The sequence below is a fragment of the Monodon monoceros genome, unplaced genomic scaffold (assembly GCF_005190385.1).
Source record: "Monodon monoceros isolate NGI ecotype Baffin Bay Population unplaced genomic scaffold, NGI_Narwhal_1 Super_Scaffold_12, whole genome shotgun sequence".
NCBI classification, from domain to species: Eukaryota; Metazoa; Chordata; class Mammalia; order Artiodactyla; family Monodontidae; genus Monodon; species Monodon monoceros.
The window spans coordinates 93,244,101-93,266,158 of NW_021703768.1; the positions used below are offsets into that span (position 1 = coordinate 93,244,101).

Below are 22,058 nucleotides of genomic sequence, written 5' to 3' on the forward strand. Positions count from 1 at the left end.
ATGTGTGTGGAAACTATATGGGGGTGGGGGTGGTGACCTCATTTTTCATTAATTGGAGATTCACAGATAATTACTAAATTGTTAAATGAATAAATAGCAGAAGATGCATGTTGCTTAGAAATACGGCAGTAAATACCAAAAGAAATGGCTAAAAGAATTGAAAAAGGTCCTAGGCAGTGTGACTAGGAGTGGAGAGGGGTTTTTGTTATAACTTCTATAAAACCCTTGTTTATTAACACTATGTACATGTATTACTTTGATTTTAAAAAAAAAAGGGGCAATACTTTCAAAATCCTATGAAACTGTTATAATTCTTCTTTTAGATAATTATTTTAGATAAATTTTGATGTTTATACAGAGTTTAGATTAGACATTTAAAGAAAAAATATATTTAAAAGAAATTTAAAGGAAATGTATTTTATAGTACGCTGATAGCTTTTATCTATTTTCAACCGATAAGACTGTCAAAAAAATAATAGAGTATGAAGTTAAAATATATTAAAACATCTATTATTCAAGAACATACAAAATGTTTTATTTGACTTGGGTTTTTGTATTTAAGTCTATAGATGAAGTCTCGGGTATTAGATGAAGTAAACATTTGAAATATGAAATTAGTTTTATCATTTTAATTTCATTAAATGATAATGTAGAGTCTCAAAGTCTTGGCAGATCCAAATGCTAATTCTGGTGTGGTGGGTTTTATTATCATTTCATTAATAGCACCAGAACTTGCACCAGAACTTCCTTTTAATGCTAACACTTCGAATGTTCCAGATACTGTTACGGTGTTAGGTGTAGCTCAATATGTACTACAGATTACCATGTAAAACAATTATCTGGATAATATTTTAATTATCCCAGCTAAGTCAGCTTTCTTTTTATTCCACAGATCATGATGTTATCAACTATAAATTTCAAACATTTAAATTAAATTTATTATGTTTGCTGGATTATTGATACTTGATATCTAAAGTTTATAGCATTAAACAAAGAACATAATACCTCCTTAATTTACCTGGTAAAAATAAGAAAACAAAAAACTTGGAATGTTTTAAATTGGATTTAAAAATTTTAAATACTACAATTATAACGTTGCAGAAGTTTCATATTTTTCCTATTGAAAGCAGTCTTTTTTTAAAAAAAAATATTTATTTTTGGCTGTGTTGGGTCTTTGTTGCTGCACATGGGCTTTCTCTAGTTGCGGCGAGCGGGGGCTGTTCTTTGTTGCGGTGCATGGGCTTCTCATCGCTGTGGCTTATCTTTGTTGCGGAGCACGGGCTATAGGCCTGTGGGCTTCAGTAGTTGTGGCTCGTGTGCTCAGTAGTTGTGGCTCATGGGGTCTAGAGCGCAGGCTCAGTAGTTGTGGCGCACAGGCTTAGTTGCTCTGTGGCATGTGGGATCTTCCCGGACCAGGGCTTGAACCCGTGTCCCCTGCATTGGCAGGCGGATTCTTAACCACTGCGCCACCAGGGAAGTCCCTGAAAGTAGTCTTATGTTATTTTTTTGCTAAGCTCTTTAAGAAAGATTGGGCTGAACTGAACTTTCTAGAAATCATATTGATAATTACTAGTGATGGCAGTTTTATATTTTCACTTACAGGATGAAGAAGCAAGGGGGTTATTTCAGTAATTTCTACTGATTTTGGCTTTCGGGAAATAGCATAATCAACCTGCTTTTAGTGTAGGATAACTGAATTAGTCATTTTAAGCTGATACCTGTAGACTGGTTTTTTTTTATGTATGAACTATTCTCCAGAACATTGTTTATAGTAATGAACAATTAGAAACAACCTATTAAGAAAAGGTAAATGACAACCAAAAGTTTGTGTTTTTTTAAGTTTTATTGGGATAAAATTCACATACCATATAATTCACCTACTTAAGTGTATAATCCAGTGGTTTTTAGTACATATGTTCAAAGAGTTATGCAGTCATCACCACAGCCAATTCTGAGAACATTTTCATCACCCCAAAAAGAAATCTGTGCTCATTAGAGGTCACTTCTAATTTCCCCCAACTTTAGCAGCCCTAGGCAACCACTCATCTACTTCCCATTTCTATAGATTTATCTGTTCTGGACATTTCCTATAAATGGAATCATATAATATGTGATCTTCTGTGATTGGTTCTTTCACTTAGCATAGTGTTTTCAAGGTTTGTACATGTTGTAGCATCTTTTTAACGACTGAGTAATATTCCATTCTATGGATAGACCACAGTTTGTCTATCCGTTCATCAATTGATGAACATTTAGGTTGTTTACACTTTTGGGATGTTATGAATAGTACTGGTATAAACATTTGTATACAGATTTTTATGTGGACATATATTTTCATTTCTTCTTGTCTATATACCTAGGAGTCTAACTGCTGGGCCATATGGTAACACTATGTTTAACAGTTTTGAGGATCTGCCACGTTGTTTTCCAAAGTGGTTGCACCATTTTACATTCCCACTAGCAGTGTATTAGGGTTCCAATTTCTTCACACCCTCTCTCACACTTATTATTATCTGTCTTTTTTATTATAGTCATCCTAGTGGGTGTGAAGTGGTATCTCATTGTGGTTTGAATTTCATTTCTCTCATGACTAATGATGTTGAATGTATTTTCATGTGCTTATTGGCTATTTGTATATTTCCTTTGGAGAAATGTCTTCAGATAGAGTTTTTTTAAAAACACATATTGCCAAATTTTACTTTGAATAATATACTTGAAACCAAAATATGAATTACATTATAGTGTATTAATTGTTACTTACCCTCTTTAGAGTATATTGAAAATTTGAACATGGACATAATGGGAATCATTGGCCTTTAAGCGTTACTCTTTTTAATGAAATTTGACTTGGTCTGTGTTTTTCTTTTCTAGTGCTTCATTGGAATTTGGAAATTTAGATGAAAGTTCTTTGGTTCAAACAAATGGGAGTGATCTCAGTGCAGAAGACAGAGAGCTCCTGAAAGCTTATCATCATAGTTTTGATGATGAAAAAGTAGACTTGGATTTGATCATGCATCTTCTATACAATATCTGCCATAGTTGTGATTCTGGTAAATAAGTATTGTCTAAAAGAACTGAAGCAAAAATATATTGTTTGACTTAAATTTAGTATTTTGTGTGTGTACAAATTTTTATACAATTTTGTTGATAATAATGCACAAATAATCTCTTGTGTCATTTTATAAGTATTAGAGTTTATCAGTACTTGAAAACACATGATGTAGTTCATTATAGCTAGTTGTTTTGATTGATTCTGGTTTTACAAAGAGATTTAATGTTTAAAAAAAAGTCATTCTTCTTCAAGGTGCAATATTGATTTTCCTGCCTGGATATGATGAAATTGTTGGTCTGAGGGATCGCATCCTGTTTGATGACAGGCGGTTCGCTGACAATACTCATAGGTAAAAGCTAAAGATTTATATTTATTGCATTAAATAACAGTTAGGTACCACAGTATATTTTCTCTTAATTGTCGACAGGTACCAAGTCTTTATGCTTCATTCAAATATGCAAACATCTGATCAAAAGAAGATATTAAAAAACCCACCTGCAGGTGTTCGAAAAATAGTAAGCTTCATAAAATCTTCTTTTTTCCATTTTATTAGTCATTGGTTTTGCTTTCATATTAACGATAACATAATATCCTATTGCAGATCCTTTCCACCAATATTGCTGAAACCAGCATCACAGTCAATGACGTTGTCTTTGTTATTGATTCTGGTAAAGTGAAAGAGGTATGTATGGATAAGTTGTATTTTTACCTAAATGACAAAGGTTAAGTTCCATAACAATAAATGCTTTTATAAGCAGAATTCATTTTAATGGGAAAATTTCTGGTTCTAAGATGAATTTAACGTAGTAAATGTTGGTTTCACTAAAGTAAATATTCTACCTTAAACAACTCAGTTTGTAGGATCTGTCTTATTTTAACAAATTATACAAAAAATTTAGCCTCTGCTCACTAAATATTAGGAATAAAATAAAGGATTTGGCTAGTTACAGTGAAAATTTTGTCAATGTGGGAATTTGATTACATATTTTGTATGTTTTCTTTCTACTCATGGGCATGGACCGTGTCCCTCTTGTTCATTGTTATATCTCCAGTGCTCCACATATAGTAGGTATTCAAAAGATACTTGGTTCAAGAGAACCATGCTGATAGGAAACAAACAAACATAAAACCAGGCTTCAGCAAATGATGGCTAGCAGTAAAATTGGGCCCATCATCTGCTTTCGTAAAAATAAATTTTGTTGGAATACTGCCATGTCTACTTTTTACCCATCGTCTGTGGCTGCTTTCACACTCCAGTGGCAGATTTGAGTAGTTGCAACAGACCCCCTCTGCAAAGGCTAAAATATTTACTGCCAATTCCTGATATAAATAAAAGGCAGCATTTATTTCCTTTTAGTGTTGGAATGCCCAGCAATTCTCAGCACCCTTAATTTTGGTCGATCCTTTCACTGAAATAATTGAAAGTGATAGAGGTAATTGATTTTTCAAGGAGAGCAGTGCTATCCATGTTGGGAAAGCAAATTATATCTGTTCTAGTGGATATGAATGATCATTTTTAATGTGAAAAAATTAATTACCTTTAGGTGTTATTTATCAAGTAAACTGTGATGGTAGTGCCAAAAGTTATTTTATATACAAAATTGTTAAATGTAACATTTTATTAAAAACAAAATAAGCAGCATCTTTTCTAAAAATCCCATAATTAAACAATTATGAGAACACATTTGTATTTGCTCTATGTAGTAATTTTATGAAAAGGAAAGTGTAAAGTCACTGAATGATTGATGTATATATTCTAGCAATGAATTCTTTTAAAATATTTTTCTACATAAGTTTCCACTTTAGAAGTGAAAGTATGGGGATAGTAATGGTTCTTTTTAACTTTCTCTTTTGTAACATTCTGGATAGGCTAACTGCATTAGTAGTTCAGCAGGAGGTAAAATGGAAGGGGTTAAAAATTATTCAGTTGGGAATAGGATTACTTTAGTGATTATTGTTATTCTTCCAATCAACTTCCTGGAAAGTATTTCAGAAAACGTCTTTCCCTGGTCACTCCTATTACCCACAGTGATGTAAATCTGATAGAAAATGACCTCAAGGAATAGATCAGTTCTCTCCAATCTTGATGCCTTCTGAGAACTGACTGCCATTATCCAAGTGTAGCAGAGAAAAACAGGTAGCTTAGCAAGGCACAGAATGAGGAAGTTTTACAGCTCTTCTAAGTTTAGTTTTCATTCTTTTTCCTTAGAATGTTTGTGACCAGAAATCTGGATTTTTTTTAAAATCAGTATTCTGTTCTAATTAATCAAAAGGGACTTTGAATTAAACTCGATGTGCTAAAATATGTTCATAATATTTTCTGCTATTTCTTCTTAAATACCTTTTATGTATTAACATGAAGGTGATTTAAATATTACAGAAATCCTTCGATGCACTGAATTTTGTTACAATGTTAAAAATGGTGTGGATTTCCAAAGCTAGTGCCATACAGCGAAAAGGCAGGTAATGTATATTTAATGGACATTGATTCAATTGCCTATAAAATGGAAACATTTTCATATGTATTACATATTTAATGTATATTCTACTTTCTCTAAAATGTTAAAACTTTCGTGTTAGTCTTAATTTTTATATTATTTTTGCAAAGCATACCATTTTAATACTTATTTTAAAAGTTGAATTTAGGTTATGTTAAAAATAAAAATTTTTGTCTAGTATGATCTACACTCAGAAGACATAAGAAACTTAAAAAACAAAAATAAAAGCAGTGTAAGATGTAGGCCTAATTTCTGTACAATACATAAAAAGCTCCATGAAAATCAATTAAATAAAGACCACTACATTAACCTCACATATACCACATATATCTCATATATACCTAAAGAAATGCGAATTAATGAGGTACTATGTTTTACTTATCAGATTGGCATCAGTGAAAATTTTTAACAGCACACATAACAAGAGTTGACAAAAGCATGGGCCAGTAGGCTTTCACAGTTTGCTGATGGGAGTTTATATTGATGTGACTTCTTCAGAGGATGATTTGAAACTGTTTATCCAGTTCTTCCCTTTAGCAGTGGATTCTACTTCTCATAATTTATCCTGAGCATACTTGTACTCAGGATAAATGTGTGCCAAGTATGTGGCACTCATAGTATGTGTGCCAAGATGTATGTTTAAGAATGTTTTTTGCAGTATTATTTGTAGTAGTGAAAAGTCTAGGAACACTGTAGTATCCATAAGTAGTGAAGTGATTAAGCAAATTATATTATTGTCACACAATGTCATACTAAGTAACTATTAAAAGGAAATATGTAGATGTATGTGTTTTATGTGGAATGAGTTTTCAGAAGCTCATATTAATTGAAAAAAGTAAGGTATAAAACATGTATCTAGTATTTTCTTGTTCTAAAAAAATCTATGCATGTGTATGTTTACATGTATATTTAGACACACATATGTTGTCGAGGCTGAGCTAAACATTACAAAACAGTGATTGTTGACTCTGAGAAGGAGGATTTGTGGGGCTCTTGGAGGAAGGAGACAATTTTTATTTTTGTATTTTTTGTATTTCAGTTATTTAGCACATACTTGCATTACTTTTTCATTTTTAAAAAGGCAAGATTAAAAAGAGTCATATTTTTCAGTAATTATTTGACTAATTTTTCTTGCATTTTAACTAACAAGAAAACATCAGATACTGACTTTAAGAGTGCTGCCTACTGAAGATGGTGGATACATTGATTTCTGTACTTTATAACTTTATAGAATGCTCTTTGTTGTTGTTATTGTGTCAGTTGTCTTCTTATGACAAGTGTGGCTTGGCACATTGAGCTGGACTTACACCGTGTTAAGAGTATATTATCAGGGATAAAAATCAGAAATTATAGAAATTTTCTTTGCCATCTTTTTCAACAGATGTTTTTTGGCAGCCTTCACTGTGCAAGTGTTAGGGGTGCAATGATGAATAAACTATGGTCTGATGGGTAAAGTTTGAGATGGGGAAATGTTGCAGTCCATCTTGGAATCCAATAAATTAAGCAATTTTAATAATTATGTGATCTGCACTGTAACTAGATAATGCTTCTAGAGGAGTTAAGATAGAATCCGAGACAAATATGATTAAATAGTTATTTTGGGAAGGCATTTCTGGCAGAGTGAAAACATTCACAGAGGCCTAAAGGCAAGAGTGACAAAGAAAGTTGTTTGGATGGAGTTTAGAGGAGAATAATGAAAAATGAGTGGAAAGAGGTAAGTTGCAGACTGGTCGTTTAGGACCATTTTGTATTTTCTCTCTCTCCTTTTTCTTCTTAATAACATGGTTATAGTATTCTTTCATCTTTTTGAGGAATGAATAGGTAGAGACAAAAATGATGGTAGAAGGACCCCAGTAGGAGACTCTTTTCATTAATCCTGTCATTTACAATAAGGGAGAGATGAGAGTAGCCTGAATTATTATAGTGGTGGTTGAAATAAAGAGGAATATAGGCATACCTCCCCTTACTGCACTTCTCAGATACTGAATTTTTTACAAATTGAAGGTTTATGGCAATCTTGTGCACCCCGTGTTGAGCAAGTCTATCAGCACTATTTTTCCAACAGCGTTGCTCAATTCTTGTCTCTGTATCACATTTTGGTAATTCTTGAAATATTTCAAACTTTTTCATTATTACTATATTTGTTATGGTGATCTCTGATCAGTGGTCTTTGATGTTATTATTGTAATTGTTTTGGGGTACCATGAACTGTGCTCGTATAAGAAGGCAAACTTAATCCATAAATATTGTGTGTGTTCTGACTGCTCCACCGATCAGCCATTTCCCATCTCTCTCCTTCTTCTTGGGCTTCCCCATTCCCTGAGACACAATACTGAAAGTAGGCCAATTAATAACCCTACAATGGCACCTAAGCGTTCAAGTAAAAGGAAGAGTCGCACTTCTCTCACTTTAAATCGAAAGCTAGAAGTGAATAAGCTTAGTGAGGAGGGGATGTCAAAAGGTAAGACAGGCCGAAAGCTAGGCCTCTTAGCACCAGTTAGCCAGGTTGTGAATGTGGAGGAAAAGTTCTTGAATGAAATAAAAAGTGCTACTCCATTGAACACATGAATGATAAGAAATTGAAACAGCCTTATTGCTGATGTGGAGAAAGTTTTAGTGGTCTGGATAGAATATCAGATCAGCCACAACGTTCCCTTAAGCCAAAGCCTAATCCAGAGCAAGGTTCTAACTCTATTCAATTCTGTGAAGGCTGAGAGAGGTGAGGAAGCTGCAGAAGAAAAGTTTGAAGCTAGCAGAGGCTGTTTCATGGGGTTTAAGGACAGAAGCCATCTTCATAACATAAAAGTGGAGGTGAAGCAGCAAGTGCTGATGTAGAAGCTGCAGCAAGTTATCCAGAAGATTTAGCTAAGATAATGAGGGTGGCTACACTAAACAGATTTTCCTTGGAAAACAGCCATTTCTTGGAAGAAAATGCCACCTAGGACAGGCTGACTCTCTTGTTAGGAGCTAATGCAAGTGGTGATTTGAAGTTGAAGCCAATGCTCATTGACCATTTAAAAAGTCCTAAGGTCCTTAAGAATTATGTTAAATTTACTCTGCCTATGCTTTATAAATGGAACAACAAAGCCTGGATGACAGCACATTTGTTTACAACACGGTTTACTGACTATTTTAAGCCCACTGTTGAGACCTGCTGCTCAGAAAAAGTGACTCCTTTCAAAATACTACTGCTCATTGACAATGCACCTGGTCACCCAAGAACTCTAATGGAGATGCGCAACGAGATTAATATTGTTTTCTTGCCTGCTAACACAACATTCATTCCTCAGCCCATAGATCAAAGAGTAACTTCAGCTTTCAAGTCTTATTCATTAAGAAATACATTTTGTAAGGTTATAATTGCCATAAATAGTAATTCCTCTGATGGATCTGGGCAAAGTGAATTGAAAACCTTCTAGAAAGGATTCACCACTCTAGATGCCATTAGGAACATTTGTGATTCATGGGGAGACGTCAAAATATCAACATTAACAGGAGTTTGGAAGAAGTTGACTCCAACCCTCATGGATAACTTTGAGGGAGGAAGTAACTGCAAATGTGGTGGAAAGAGCAGGAGAACTAGAATTAGAAGTAGAGCCTGAAGATGTGACTGAATTGCTGCAATCACATGATGAAACTTTAACAGATGAGGAGTTGCTTCTTATGGATGAGCAAAGAAAGTGGTTTCTTCAGATAGAATCTACTCCTGGTCGAGATGCTGTAAAGATTGTTGAAATGACAACAAAGGATTATATTACGTAAACTTAGTTGATAAAGCAGCAGCAGGGTTTGAGAGAATTGACTCTGATTTTGAAAGAAGTTCTGTGGGTAAAATGCTATCCATCCAACAGCGTGGAATGCTTCAGAGAAATCGTTTATGAAAGGAAGAGGCCGTTGATGAGGCAAACTTCATTATTGTCTTATTTTAACAAATTGCGACAGCCTTCAGCCTTCAGCTGATCAGTCAGCAGCCATCAACACTGAGGCATGACTCTCCACCAGCAAAGAGGCTATGACTTTGAAGTCTCAAATGATGGCTAGCGTTTTTTAATAATAAAGTATTTTTTAAATTAAGGTATGCACGTTGTTTATTTAGACGTAATGCTATTGCATGCTTAATGTACTACAGTATAGTGTAAACATAACTTTTCTGTGTATTAGGAAACCAAAACATTCTTGTGTTTCACTTTATTGCAATGTTTGCTTTATTGCCATGGTTTGGAACTGAACCTGAACTATCTCTGAGGTATGCCTGTAAGTAACTAATTCAAGAGATATCCAGGAGAGTAATATTGGTGATTGTATGTCCAGGGGGTGGGGGGTAAGGAATAGAGTGGAATGAAGGATGTCTTACAGGTTTCTATGAAAATTTTGTGGATGGTGGTGCTATTGTCGGGGAAAATGTGAAGCGTGGTTATGTGGGGAGAATTAATTTTTGGTTGTGTTGTTTGAGTTGACTGGAAAATCCAAGTGGAGCTAAGAGCCTTCTGAAATATAGGCCTAGAATTAGGATAAGGAAACCTAGATGGACGGAACTTGAAGTTAGGAGGATTATTAATATCATTTGGGAGAGAGCAGGATAAGGAGAGCAAAGGGCTAAGGTCTGACCTCAGAGGAACATCAACATTTAAGAACTGGGAAGGATAGAAATCTTTCAGAGGAGGCTGGATAGGTGGGAAAGCAAATGGGTATGTAGTGAGGGAAATATTTGATGAAGGAAGGAATGGTCCAACAATGTCAGATTTTCTAACTTGTATCATACTGTGTTATAGTTAGGTTTGTCTCTTTGGATTATGAGCTTTGTGAGGCTACATAGGGATATTTCTGTATCTCTGTCACTTGGCATATTCAGCCTTGCTATTAGCTGATACAGGGACTTTGGATGAAATTAAAAGTGACTGCTTTTCCTCAAGGCGTATTTCTAGTGCTTTCCAGAAAATTATGCAAGTCTCTATGATCGTGGGGTAAATGATACTCTCTTAGAGTTGTGTAATGCATAACTTCCCCAACTCTGTGTTTAGTGGGCCTAAACACAGTGCTTAGTATCAGCTCTGTAAACTTGATTAAATTTAAATTACCATATATTTATTCATGCCTTATTTTTTACTCACTTTTATTTTTGTGTGTGTGTATATATATATATAGTATATAAATTTTTACCACTGTCTTAGAAGTATTACTTGTCAGGTAGTATTACTTGTCATTCATGAATCTCACTTTATAAATGAAATAATTGAGTCCCACAGATGTGAAGTACCTTTTCAAAGGTTAGGGGATCAGTATCAGAGTAGAGGTTCAGACTCACTTGTCCTGATACTGGTTCATTGTTCTGTCTCCTAAATCATATTGCTTTTACAGTTTCCTTATTATAGTCTTTATTCCTGGTTTGAGCCTTAATTTTGTGTTTCAATTTTAAGGGCAGGGCGATGCAGACCTGGAATTTGTTTCCGGCTGTTCAGTAGACTTCGATTCCAGAATATGTTGGAATTTCAGACTCCAGAACTTTTGAGAATGCCATTACAGGTGGAAATTTACTTAACTCTATCTAAAAGGCTATTTTTTGTGGGTGAGGGAGGAGAGGGACCATTTCAACTTATACTGATTGGGCTTTTAAAAAATCAATTTATAAAATAAAATTATAAAGTATATATTATTGAGGGTGGTTATATATAACTAATATTTTTTCTGTATAAGAAAATTTAACTCAAAAACCTCCAAAATTTAAAAGGATTACTTGAGTGCATTTGAATTTTAGTATGGTTTATAGATATATTGTTTTTTTAATGTAACATTCTAGGAGTCTGTCAACCACATGAGTGTTCACCTTTTAAATTCTCAATGAGAAGTAGAAAACAAATCATTTAAAGTACAAAAGATAATACCAAAATCTCAGTTTAAGATGCTGATCTTACCTTGGTAGTTTTGGAATTGAGTTCACTGAGATTTCCTGGCCTGTATGAATTGTTTTCCTTTTGGTTTTCTGACTTCATGGAACAGCCAAACACTATGTACTTTCTAGGGAAAACTATCAGAAGTGCATTAATTTGATTCTCTGGTGTGCTGAGCTAGATGCTGGCTTCCAAACCTTAAAGAGACACTGGGTCATATTTTTGGCATCCAGGTACCTGGATGACTTCCCACTTCTCCATGCCTGTGTGCCATTTTCTATTCTTCTTAGGATATGCAAAGTTCTTAACAAAAGCCTAAATTATCTCTCCTGCTTGTGTCTCCAGTTTTAATTTTTTAATTCTTGCCTTTCCTCTTCTCTCTGCTCATACCAGTATTTTCAGTTTCTGAAGCACATTTTGTTTCCTTCTATCTTAGGGCCTTCATATGTGCTATCCCCTCTCCATTGAAACCACCCCCTTATTCCTTTTCTGTTTAATTCCTAATTAATCTGTACATCTTAAGTGTCATTTCCTCGCAGAAACTGTCTTTGACTTCCCATGGCTGCCTCCTCCTACTCTTTCTTGAACTTGTGTTTACGTCTTTAGTTCCCTGTATCCTTCATAGCACTTATCCCAGTTGTAATTAAGTAGTTAATTATATAATTATTCTGTTTTTCACACACAGTGAAAATCCATGGGGGCAGTGTCTGCCTATCCTCTTCTTTTTCTCCAACTTGATACATGGTGCCTGGCACCTAGCAAGCACTTAAATATTTGTTGAATGGATAAAAGATTCTAGAATGTAATATAAAGGGAAAAAAAAGATTTTTGGACAGTGACTGTATATATAAGAACTGTGTGAGGAGACATTGCCCGCTGTTGATGGAGGATGGTTATTAAGATTCTCGCACTAAAGTATGAGCCCATCTTTCATAGAAAGACATTGTTCCCTTTGCTGTTCATTTTAATCAGAGACTCTACTAGTCTGTGTTGGGAAACTATAGTTCCCAGGATTTTTAAAAAAATAAATATCAATTATAAGTGTCAGTATTTCAAAATTATTTACTCTTCTTATTTACAGGAACTTTGTTTACATACCAAGCTCTTAGCCCCAGTTAATTGTCCTATTGCTGATTTCCTTATGAAAGCTCCTGAACCTCCACCAACTTTAATTGTAAGAAATGCTGTGCACATGCTTAAGGTTGGTGTCTTAATAGTTTCATTTTACCTGAAATTTAAACCAATTGAGAATATGTCTTAACTAAATTTTTACCTAAAAAAATTATCTTCATATTATGTATTTTGAATAATACTCTCGTGGTAATTATAGTAACACAGTAGGTATAGTTCATTTTTATATAATATATTTGAAGCAAAATATATTTTTTATGAGGTACAGTAGCAAAAGAAAATTTATGTTCTTGTATCTTACTTATGGATTTTTAAGTATGTGGTTTGATTAAACAGTTTTTGGTCATGTCAAGTTCTATTTTATATCCTTTTATTTAGACAATAGATGCAATGGATGCATGGGAAGATCTCACTGAACTTGGATATCATTTGGCTGACTTGCCAGTAGAACCACATCTTGGTAAAATGGTCCTATGTGCTGTGGTGTTAAAGTGTCTGGACCCCATCCTTACAATTGCCTGCACACTAGCCTATCGAGATCCTTTTGTCCTGCCAACGCAGGCCTCTCAAAAACGTGCAGCTATGCTTTGTAGGAAACGTTTCACTGCAGGGACTTTCAGTGACCACATGGCACTTCTCAGAGCATTCCAGGTACTATTATTGTCATTTTATTTTTGAAGTGTTGCTGGTTAAACACATTTCTAGGGTAAGTGTAACAAATTAGAAAATAGATATGATTCTGTTAATTTTGTTTCATTATAAAGTCACATTTTATTAATTGCTCAGAAAAATACCTTCCTAAACTGTTAATATGTTAAAATTATCATATTTTTCTCTACTTTTTTCTTTCATTTTCTCAGTTTTCTCCTTGTAAAACTATGTATATATTTATTTTTATTTATACTTATATGTATATTTCTTTTTTATAAACCCAAATTCCTTATCTTTAATCATATCTTGTTTAGGAATGCTCTAAAATTTTAGTTAAGAAACATTGTATATTATTCAAAGTATATAGAACAAAACTTAGAAGAAAATTATCTTGAATTTAATATCCATTTATTGATTTTTTACAGTGCATTCCTTTCTTGTGTGCTCAAGACACTATGTTAAGAATTTAATTTTATAAAGCAAAATCCAAAAATCACTTAAAAATTTTAAGATAATAATAGTGAGAAATTGAGGAAAGTGATAAATGGGAAAGAAAAGAAAAGTATAGTGAGCCTGAGTAAAGGAAATGATATATAATTTAGAAATTCAGCTATGTGGGGGAAGAATATGTTATTTCTTGAAAAGGTAGACATGTTATTTATCCTTCAATTCTCTTGAATGTAGGCTGTATCTATACATTAAAAAATTGTGTTTTTGCAGAAAGTACTCTTTTCCAGGCATACAGGATTTTTCCAATATATACAATTAAAAAAGTAATTATAAGGTCTTTTGTGGGCATTATTGAATAGTGGTTGATGCATTGCTATTAATTTGGTCTATTAGATACCATATATTATAGTAGATCAGTTGAGTGATTATAACTGGGGGGAGATTTGGAGTAGAATTCCTATCTATTCTTTGTTTTTTCCCCAGCTCCTTCAAAAACAGAGAAGGTAAATTACTGCTTTTGTCTTTCAGTTATATTCCAAAACAAGAGAACTCATTTTCAAAGAGAGCTCCATTATACTACATATAGGTGATTTCTAGGAATCCCACTTTCCATTCTCAGACAGATTAGGAGGGTGATATAAAGATTATTTTTAGAGGCCTGAAGTGGCAGGTTTCTTAGATATAAATGGTATTATGATGGCTTAATTGAAAATCTCCCATACTTCAGTGGAGGAAAGTTAGCAGGCACATTTGTAAAGGTAAATATTTTTACATAGCTAGGTATTTAGGTTGCCTGATACTTTGTTCTCATTGGGATTTTATAAACTCAATGGCTTTCATAGCATTTGAGTATAAATTGAAAATGATAAATTCTATTTGGTCATAAAGTCTTAGATTTTATTTTAAAATTATTCTAAAAAATTAGATGTTATTGACATATAACATTATGCTAGTTTTAGGTGTACAACCTAATGACAGTATTTATATATATTGTGAAATTATCACCACAATAAGTCTAGTTAACATCCATCACCACACATAGTTAAAAATTTTTTTCTTGTGATGAGAACTTTTAAGGTCTACTCTCTAGTCTGTTAACTAGAGTTGTGATGATTTCACAATACAAATCATTATGTTATGCACCTAAAACTAATGTTATATGTCAATTATGTCTCAATAAAAATATTTATTAAAAAAATTACTCTCAGGGACTTCCCTGGCGATCCAGTGGTTAAGACTTCACGCTTCCAGTGCAGGGAGTGCAGGTGCAATCCCTCACTGGAGAACTAAGATCCGACATGCCGCTCGGTGGAGGCAAAAAAAAAATATTTCTCTCAAATGAACTTTTTACAAAACAGAAATAGAGTCACAGATGTAGAAAACAAACTTATGGTTACCAAGGGGGAAAGAGGGAGGGGAGGGATAAATTGGGAGATTGGGATTGACATATACTCACTACTATATATAAAATAGATAACTAATAAGAACCTACTGTATATATAGCACAGGGAACTCTACTCAGTACTCTGTAATGACCTATAGGGGAAGAGAATCTAAAAAAGTGGATATGTGTATATGTATAAGTGATTCACTTTGCTCTGCAGCAGTAACTAACACAACATTGTAAACCAACTGTACTCCAATAAAAATTAATTAAAAAAATAAATGTTGATGTTGAAAAATGAAAAAAAATTACTCTCTTAGCAACTTTCCAGTATACAGTACAGTGTTATTAACCATAGTCACCATGTTAAATATTATGTCTCCAGGACTTATTTATTTTTATAGCTCAAAGTTTGTACCTTCTGATCCCCTTCACTTATTTCATCCACCCTCCTCACTCCTCTAAGCCCCCGCCTCTTGCAACCATTAATCTGTTCTCTGTATCTATGAGTTTGTTTTTGTTTTTCATAGTCTTAGATTTTATAAAGTAATTAGAAAAAGGAAAACTGACCTTGAGTGGTTATTGTAGTGATTTTCAGTTACTTTGGTTCCTAAGAAGTGATTAGAAATGTGTCTTGTTATGTAATTATATTTTTATAGGCATGGCAGAAGGCTCGAAGTGATGGATGGGAGCGAGCCTTTTGTGAAAAGAATTTTCTTTCACAAGCTACTCTGGAAATAATCATAGGCATGAGAACTCAGTTGCTTGGTCAACTTAGAGCATCAGGTAAAGTTTTTCTCCAAAGAACCTATTTAAACTACTGAGAGTTGCCTATACGTTATAGTATTTCTAGTGTTAACTAATGCCATCTTATATTATTTTTATGACATTATCATGTTGTATATCTTATGTTCATGAACTGCTTTGTAGACTTCTGCATGACCTCAACTTTTGTTTGTTGATTAAAAAAATGATATTGTAGAAGCTATAGTTGAGAAATATATGAATGCTTTTTGATACTGTTGGCAATGAGCAATTTATAATATATTTGTTGGCAAAAATCAATTTAGAGATTGTACTTGTTATATTTTATCATTATTAATAAATATTTAGCTCTATGAAAGAGAAATTACAAAAATTTAAGTAGATTGATATGAAAGCTGACCTTTATATTTTTGGAACATAAAACAACTAGTAATCACTTGAAGGCACTTGATTTTTTTTTTTTTAAAGAGAATGTCAGTTTTGCTATTTCATTTTAGAACTGCTCCTTTGAATTTCTTTTTGAGTGGCGTAGTACATTGAGGAAACAGAAGAAAAGTACCAGAGCCTGGATTTATGGAATAGCTGAAGTGCCAAAGTAATATAAGGAATGAACCAGAGGATTCAGAGTTGTCTCAAATATGGGGAAATATGAAGGACTTTTGAAATTCAAGCAAGAATACTTTGTATTTACTTGACTTCACTTCCAGGATTAGTTTCTGTCACAACCAAGATGTTATTAATACCATTCAGCAGAATAGTTTAGGTTTTCAGCTATTATTTTAGTATGTTTCTGATAGCAGCTTATGAAGAACTTTATTGCAAGAATATGTATTTGTTTCTGAAGTCCCTAACTCCTCAATGAATCTTCTGCTTACTTTAGCCTAAGCAAACTTAAACTTTCTTCGAACATTGACTATATTATAAACTTTTCAGAGGAGATTTTATGAATTATTGTGGCATTTGAATCATTAAACTTGTATGGATTATACAATTTTTTGTTAAAAACCCAAATTTAAAAGTATATTTTGTGCAATAGAAAAAGTTAGTGTGGTTTGTTTCCTCTTTCTAGGTTTTGTGAGAGCACGAGGTGGTGGTGACATTCGAGATGTTAACACAAATTCTGAGAACTGGGCTGTCGTTAAAGCTGCATTGGTTGCAGGCATGTATCCTCATTTAGTCCACGTGGACAGAGAGAATGTAGTATTGACAGGGCCAAAGGAGAAAAAAGTACGGTTTCATCCCACTTCAGTTCTCAGTCAGTCTCACTATAAAAAGGTAAAACTTTTTGAATGCTCTTAGGCCTTGAGGTAAAACTAATCTAATTTAGATAGTTGAAGATCAGTAAAAAAATGCTCCCAATGCCAACCTGCTTTAAGAAATTAATTAGTTATGTATGTATAATTCAACATTGGAACAATATTTTGGTTGAGTCTTAAAGTTGGAAGAGGTAATGTGTTAAGTATTGAGGACTTTTGTACAAACTACATGACCAATGACTTGCTTTAATTTTTGTTTGGGTACTATACAACATCTATTTCGCTGAGGGACTTTGTACATTTTAAAAGTATTACCAGTAAATTAAGTGATAAATTTACTTAACAGTTTTAAAATTTATTTTCCTAATAGATTCCTCCAGCTAATGGTCAAGCTGCAGCAATTCAGGCACTGCCCACAGATTGGCTTATTTATGATGAAATGACCAGAGCTCATAGAATAGCTAATATTAGATGTTGTTCAGCAGTGACACCTGTCACTGTATTGATATTTTGTGGACCAGCTAGGTTGGCAAGTAATGCTCTTCAGGAACTTTCATCTTTTCGAGGTAAATATATTATTGAAGGAAATACAAATCTATTTGAAATAAAATTTTTTCTTCTTAATAAACCAAATTTTGAAATTATAAAAATTTATGTGGTAGTAGCTCCCTTTTGATGTATTAAGACTAATTAAAAATTACTAAAGTGTACCATTGTTCTTGAAATTGATTTCTAAGGTAACTTGATATTCATTTGTGCATTTTTGATTAATCTTGTTGATAGTCTGTTTTTTTCTTCCACTTGAATTTAAATGATAGTTTAACATAAAAAACAGGTAATTGTTTAACTACCAAATATAAAATAGCTAGTAGGAAGCAGCCCCTTAGCACAGGGAGATCAGCTCCTTGCTTTATGACCACCTAAAGGGGTGGATAGGAAGGGTGGGAGGGAACCGAAAGAGGGAGGGAATATGGGGATATATGTATATGTATTGCTGATTCACTCTGTTATACAGCAGAAACTAACACAACAATGTAAAGCAATTATACTCCAATAAAGATGTTAAAAAGAAAACCAAAAAGTAATTATTTAAAGGAAATGTTACCCATAATCCCACTACCCTTACGCAAACACTTTTTAATATTATGCATTTTTTTCTGTATGTTTACATATTTTAGGTTATTTTACCCATACTGTTTATATTCTGCTATTTTCATTTCACAAAATATAAAAAACATTTTTAATATTTTCATATTAATGGCTGGAAAATATTCTATCACATTATAGTGACATAATGCATTTGAAATGTTCCTTTATAGTCGGACATCTAGATTGTTTCCAATTTTTTGCTATTTGGTGATTCAGCAAATATTTATTGGGCAACTATTACATGTCAGTTATTGTGCTAGGCGTTGAGGATATAACAGAAAACAAGATATACAAAGTATTTCTGTCTTCAGGAGTTCACCTGTTAGTGGGTGTTGACATATAGCAAAAAAGTAAATAACGTGCATGGTACTTTGAAGAAAATGAAGAGGGTCTCCTTAGGAGTGACCTACTTTAGAAAGGGACCTTAGACAAGTTTCTCTGAGGAGATGAGATTTAAGCTGAGCTCTAAAGTATGAGAAGAAATCAGCCATGTGAAGATGCAGGAATATGCTCTAGGTAGGAGAAGATGGCGAGGACCAAGATTCTGCACTAGGAAATGATACAGGAACAGACAGAAAGATTGTGTGATTGGGACCACAGTGATCAAGGTGAGAGTGGGATGATCTGAGGTTGAAAGAAAGACATGGACTTGTAAAGGAAAATGCAAGGAAAACCGTTGAAGGGTTTTAAGAAGGGAGTAACATGGTGTGATTTATGTTAAAAAAAAATCATTTTGGCTGTGAGAATGGATTGCTTGAAGGAGCAAGAACGGAAGAGAAGAGGCAAGTAGGAGGCTTTTGCAGTGGTCTTATGATAGATAATGATGGCTCAGAACTACAGTGATGGCATCTGATATGAAAAGAAGTAGATTTAAAATTATTTTGGATGTACTGGTAATGGCTGGATTGAATGTGGGTGGTGAGTGAAAGGGAGGAATCATTAATTCTTGGGTTTTTGGCTGTGATAGCTAGTTGAATAATTGGTGCCACTTATTTGAGATTCAGAAAACTGGGAGGAGCAGGTTGTGTAGGGAAGTCAGGGGTCCTCTTAGACATGTTAAATTTGAGATGGCTAAGGAATCGTAAGTAAGATTTTTTCTTTTGGAGTCAGTGGATTTATTATCCATATCTGGAGCTCAGGGAAAAAGTTTGGACTAGCAATACAAATTTGGAAATCATCAGCTTGTAAATGATATTAAAAAGAAGAGGGTTCTTGACAAAATTTGAAAAATTCTTATATTTAGAATTTGAGTAGAGAAATAAACAATGGCCAGATGCTGAGTTTTAATTTGTGACCTGTTGTGTTTGGAGAACTCCCCACACAAATTGTTAGTATATCAGGAGGATATGTGTAAATGTAGAGTATCTATATTGACTTACTATTTTGTCTGTGATATAAGATAGTAAAAGTGAAATTTTTTTCCTTTCAATATGTGTGAACAGCAGATGGTATTCCTAATGACAGTAGTGATAGTGAAATGGAAGACAGAACTACTGCTAATTTGGCAGCTTTAAAACTTGATGAGTGGCTCAATTTCAAACTAGAGCCAGAGGTAAGTTGCTTTTTAGTAGTGTGATAGATTTCTTTTATTCAGTTGTATGAACTGATACACAGTGTGATGAAAATTATATCTTTAAAATTGAGCCCTTAGTATGAGAGAATACAGCTTGTTTTTCAGTTTTCATACATTCTCTGCCATATTGGGGTTTATTCTCTAGAGGATTTGAAAAATCTAGGTGTGGCTCAGTATTTGAGCATGGTAATATTTGAATATTTTTGTGTATATAAGAAAATATTGAATATTGGGTACACAAGAAATCCTTTTATTTCATGTAACTCTGTTTATAAGGGAAAGGTGTGAGTTCATCCTGTTTTCTCTTTTCATATTTCTCTGGAGTAGGAAAGATGAATGTTTTTTTTCAAATTAAAATTTTTCTTGATAAAGCCTTCCCTTAATTCCATCTTTACTTTTAAAGATCATTCTATATCCTTTTCTGGGACAATATCAACTGTTAAAAGTCGATACTGGCTAGGTTTACTTTTTTGCCATACATTCATTTATCACTTCAACCTACTGCAGTCTCATTTCCATTCCCATCGATCTTTCGCTTCACTGAAACTGTGCTTGCCAAGGTCAATATTGTCTGCTCCAGGTTATCAAAGCCAGCCTGCTGTCCTTGATAAATTTGACCTTTCTCTCATATTTAGCTATTGTCCATACCCTTGTTTTTATTGATTCTGCCCTTCCCCATTTTTCTTCCTGTCCCAACTTCTTTGTCACTAGTTTCTATGACATTACTCTTTCCTGATTCTTCTATCTAGAGAGGTCATTCCATCTTAGGTTCTTTCACTAACTCTTCTGTGTGTGTTTGTGCCTTAAATGTTAGATGTTCTCTAGTAGTCTGTTCTTTACTCTGTTCTTCTGTCTCTGCACAATCTCTAAGGACCTTACATCTATGTGTAGATTTAGTAACCATTTATGCGTTGATAACTTCCAGGTACATCTTATCTGTATCTCTAGCTTAAGCTTTTCTCTGGACCTATGAATTCAGCTGCCTTATGGACATCATCATTTGGCAGTAAAAATAAAGTATGAATGGAACTAAATGTATTTTTCTTTATTTACCCTGCCGTTACTTTTCCAGTATTAAACATAATCACACTCTACCACACATTGTTTACTTTCTCTCTCATTGGAGTGTTTCCTTTGATTTTGGGTCTCTAGTGCCTCAAAATGGTAAATAAGATATTTTATTTCTTTCATGTAACAGAAAGACTGAAATTGATAGTAAATGATATGAAATGTAAAACGTGTTCTTTGGAAACAGTTTTAGACCTTAACTAATAAACAAATAGTTGTCTTGCAAGTGTGATAGATATTTTGCTTGTATCTATTTGAACTGAAGAAACCATTTTATTATAGGCAGCCAGTTTATTGCTGCAGCTTAGACAGAAGTGGCATAGCTTATTTTTACGCCGAATGAGAGCTCCATCCAAACCTTGGTCCCAAGTTGATGACGCTACCATAAGAGCAATTATAGCTGTTTTAAGCACTGAAGAACAGTCTGCAGGTTTACAACAACCATCTGGGATTGGCCAAAGGCCAAGGCCTATGTCTTCAGAAGAACTTCCTTTGGCATCATCTTGGAGGTCAAATAATAGTAGGAAAATTTCAGCAGATACTGAATTTTCTGATGAGTCTACTACTGCAGAAAGGTAAATTCGTAACATTTTATCAAAACGAGATATTTTCTCTAGGAAAATAGTTATTTATCATAGAATCACATGCTTTTATAATATTTAAAAATTACTTTCTTATAATCTAAGATACACAAAAAGGTCGCAATAAAATGGGAAGAGTTACTTTCAAAAGATAATTCTTTCAAGTGTTAGATAATATTAAGGATTTCAAGCTCCTGGGGTCTTGAGTTATTTAACAAGGAAATTTTTTTGTCAGGAAAAGCTTAAAACATTTAATTTCCAGAATTTACAAATTTAGGGTCTGAGAAAAAGATAGCAACATTTTTTATTATGTATTTTAGTTGATATATGTCAAGCCATATCTTTCCTAGATACTTCACAACGAGAAGTGTTGGCTGTGGCCATTTAGAAGAACAGCCTCCCCACAAGCCTTACCTAGATATTAATAACACTGACTAGTATTCCTACAGAAAAATACTTTATTCATTCATTCATACAGGGACACATTGAATGCCTGTTGTTCTTAGTGTGAGGGATATGGCAACGTGTAAGACAGACAAAATCTCTTTCTTCAGAGAGTTTACATTTTATTGAGGGGAGGCATACATATATTAAAAAAGCAAATAAATTTAC

At 33.7% G+C, this 22,058-nt stretch overlaps 1 protein-coding gene across 5 annotated transcripts in view; it reads left to right on the forward strand.

Annotated features, from left to right (window-relative positions):
- The window catches only part of YTHDC2 (YTH domain containing 2), a 65,192-nt gene that overhangs the window by 30,604 nt on the left and 12,530 nt on the right, over positions 1-22,058 (forward strand). For 4 of the 5 annotated variants that reach the window (XR_003792754.1, XM_029217647.1, XM_029217649.1 and 1 more), the window contains 13 exons: positions 2,872-3,050; positions 3,305-3,401; positions 3,480-3,567; positions 3,654-3,734; positions 5,433-5,515; positions 10,968-11,073; positions 12,520-12,639; positions 12,948-13,220; positions 15,714-15,840; positions 16,889-17,094; positions 17,446-17,641; positions 19,667-19,776; positions 21,148-21,440. Coding sequence is in view for 4 of the 5 variants with exons in the window: in XM_029217647.1 (XP_029073480.1) it covers positions 2,872-3,050; positions 3,305-3,401; positions 3,480-3,567; positions 3,654-3,734; positions 5,433-5,515; positions 10,968-11,073; positions 12,520-12,639; positions 12,948-13,220; positions 15,714-15,840; positions 16,889-17,094; positions 17,446-17,641; positions 19,667-19,776; positions 21,148-21,440 (1,959 nt within the window). In the remaining variant the exon portion in view is untranslated. The remainder of the gene's footprint in view (positions 1-2,871; positions 3,051-3,304; positions 3,402-3,479; positions 3,568-3,653; positions 3,735-5,432; positions 5,516-10,967; positions 11,074-12,519; positions 12,640-12,947; positions 13,221-15,713; positions 15,841-16,888; positions 17,095-17,445; positions 17,642-19,666; positions 19,777-21,147; positions 21,441-22,058) is intronic. The other variant, XM_029217648.1, reaches the window with a different exon arrangement.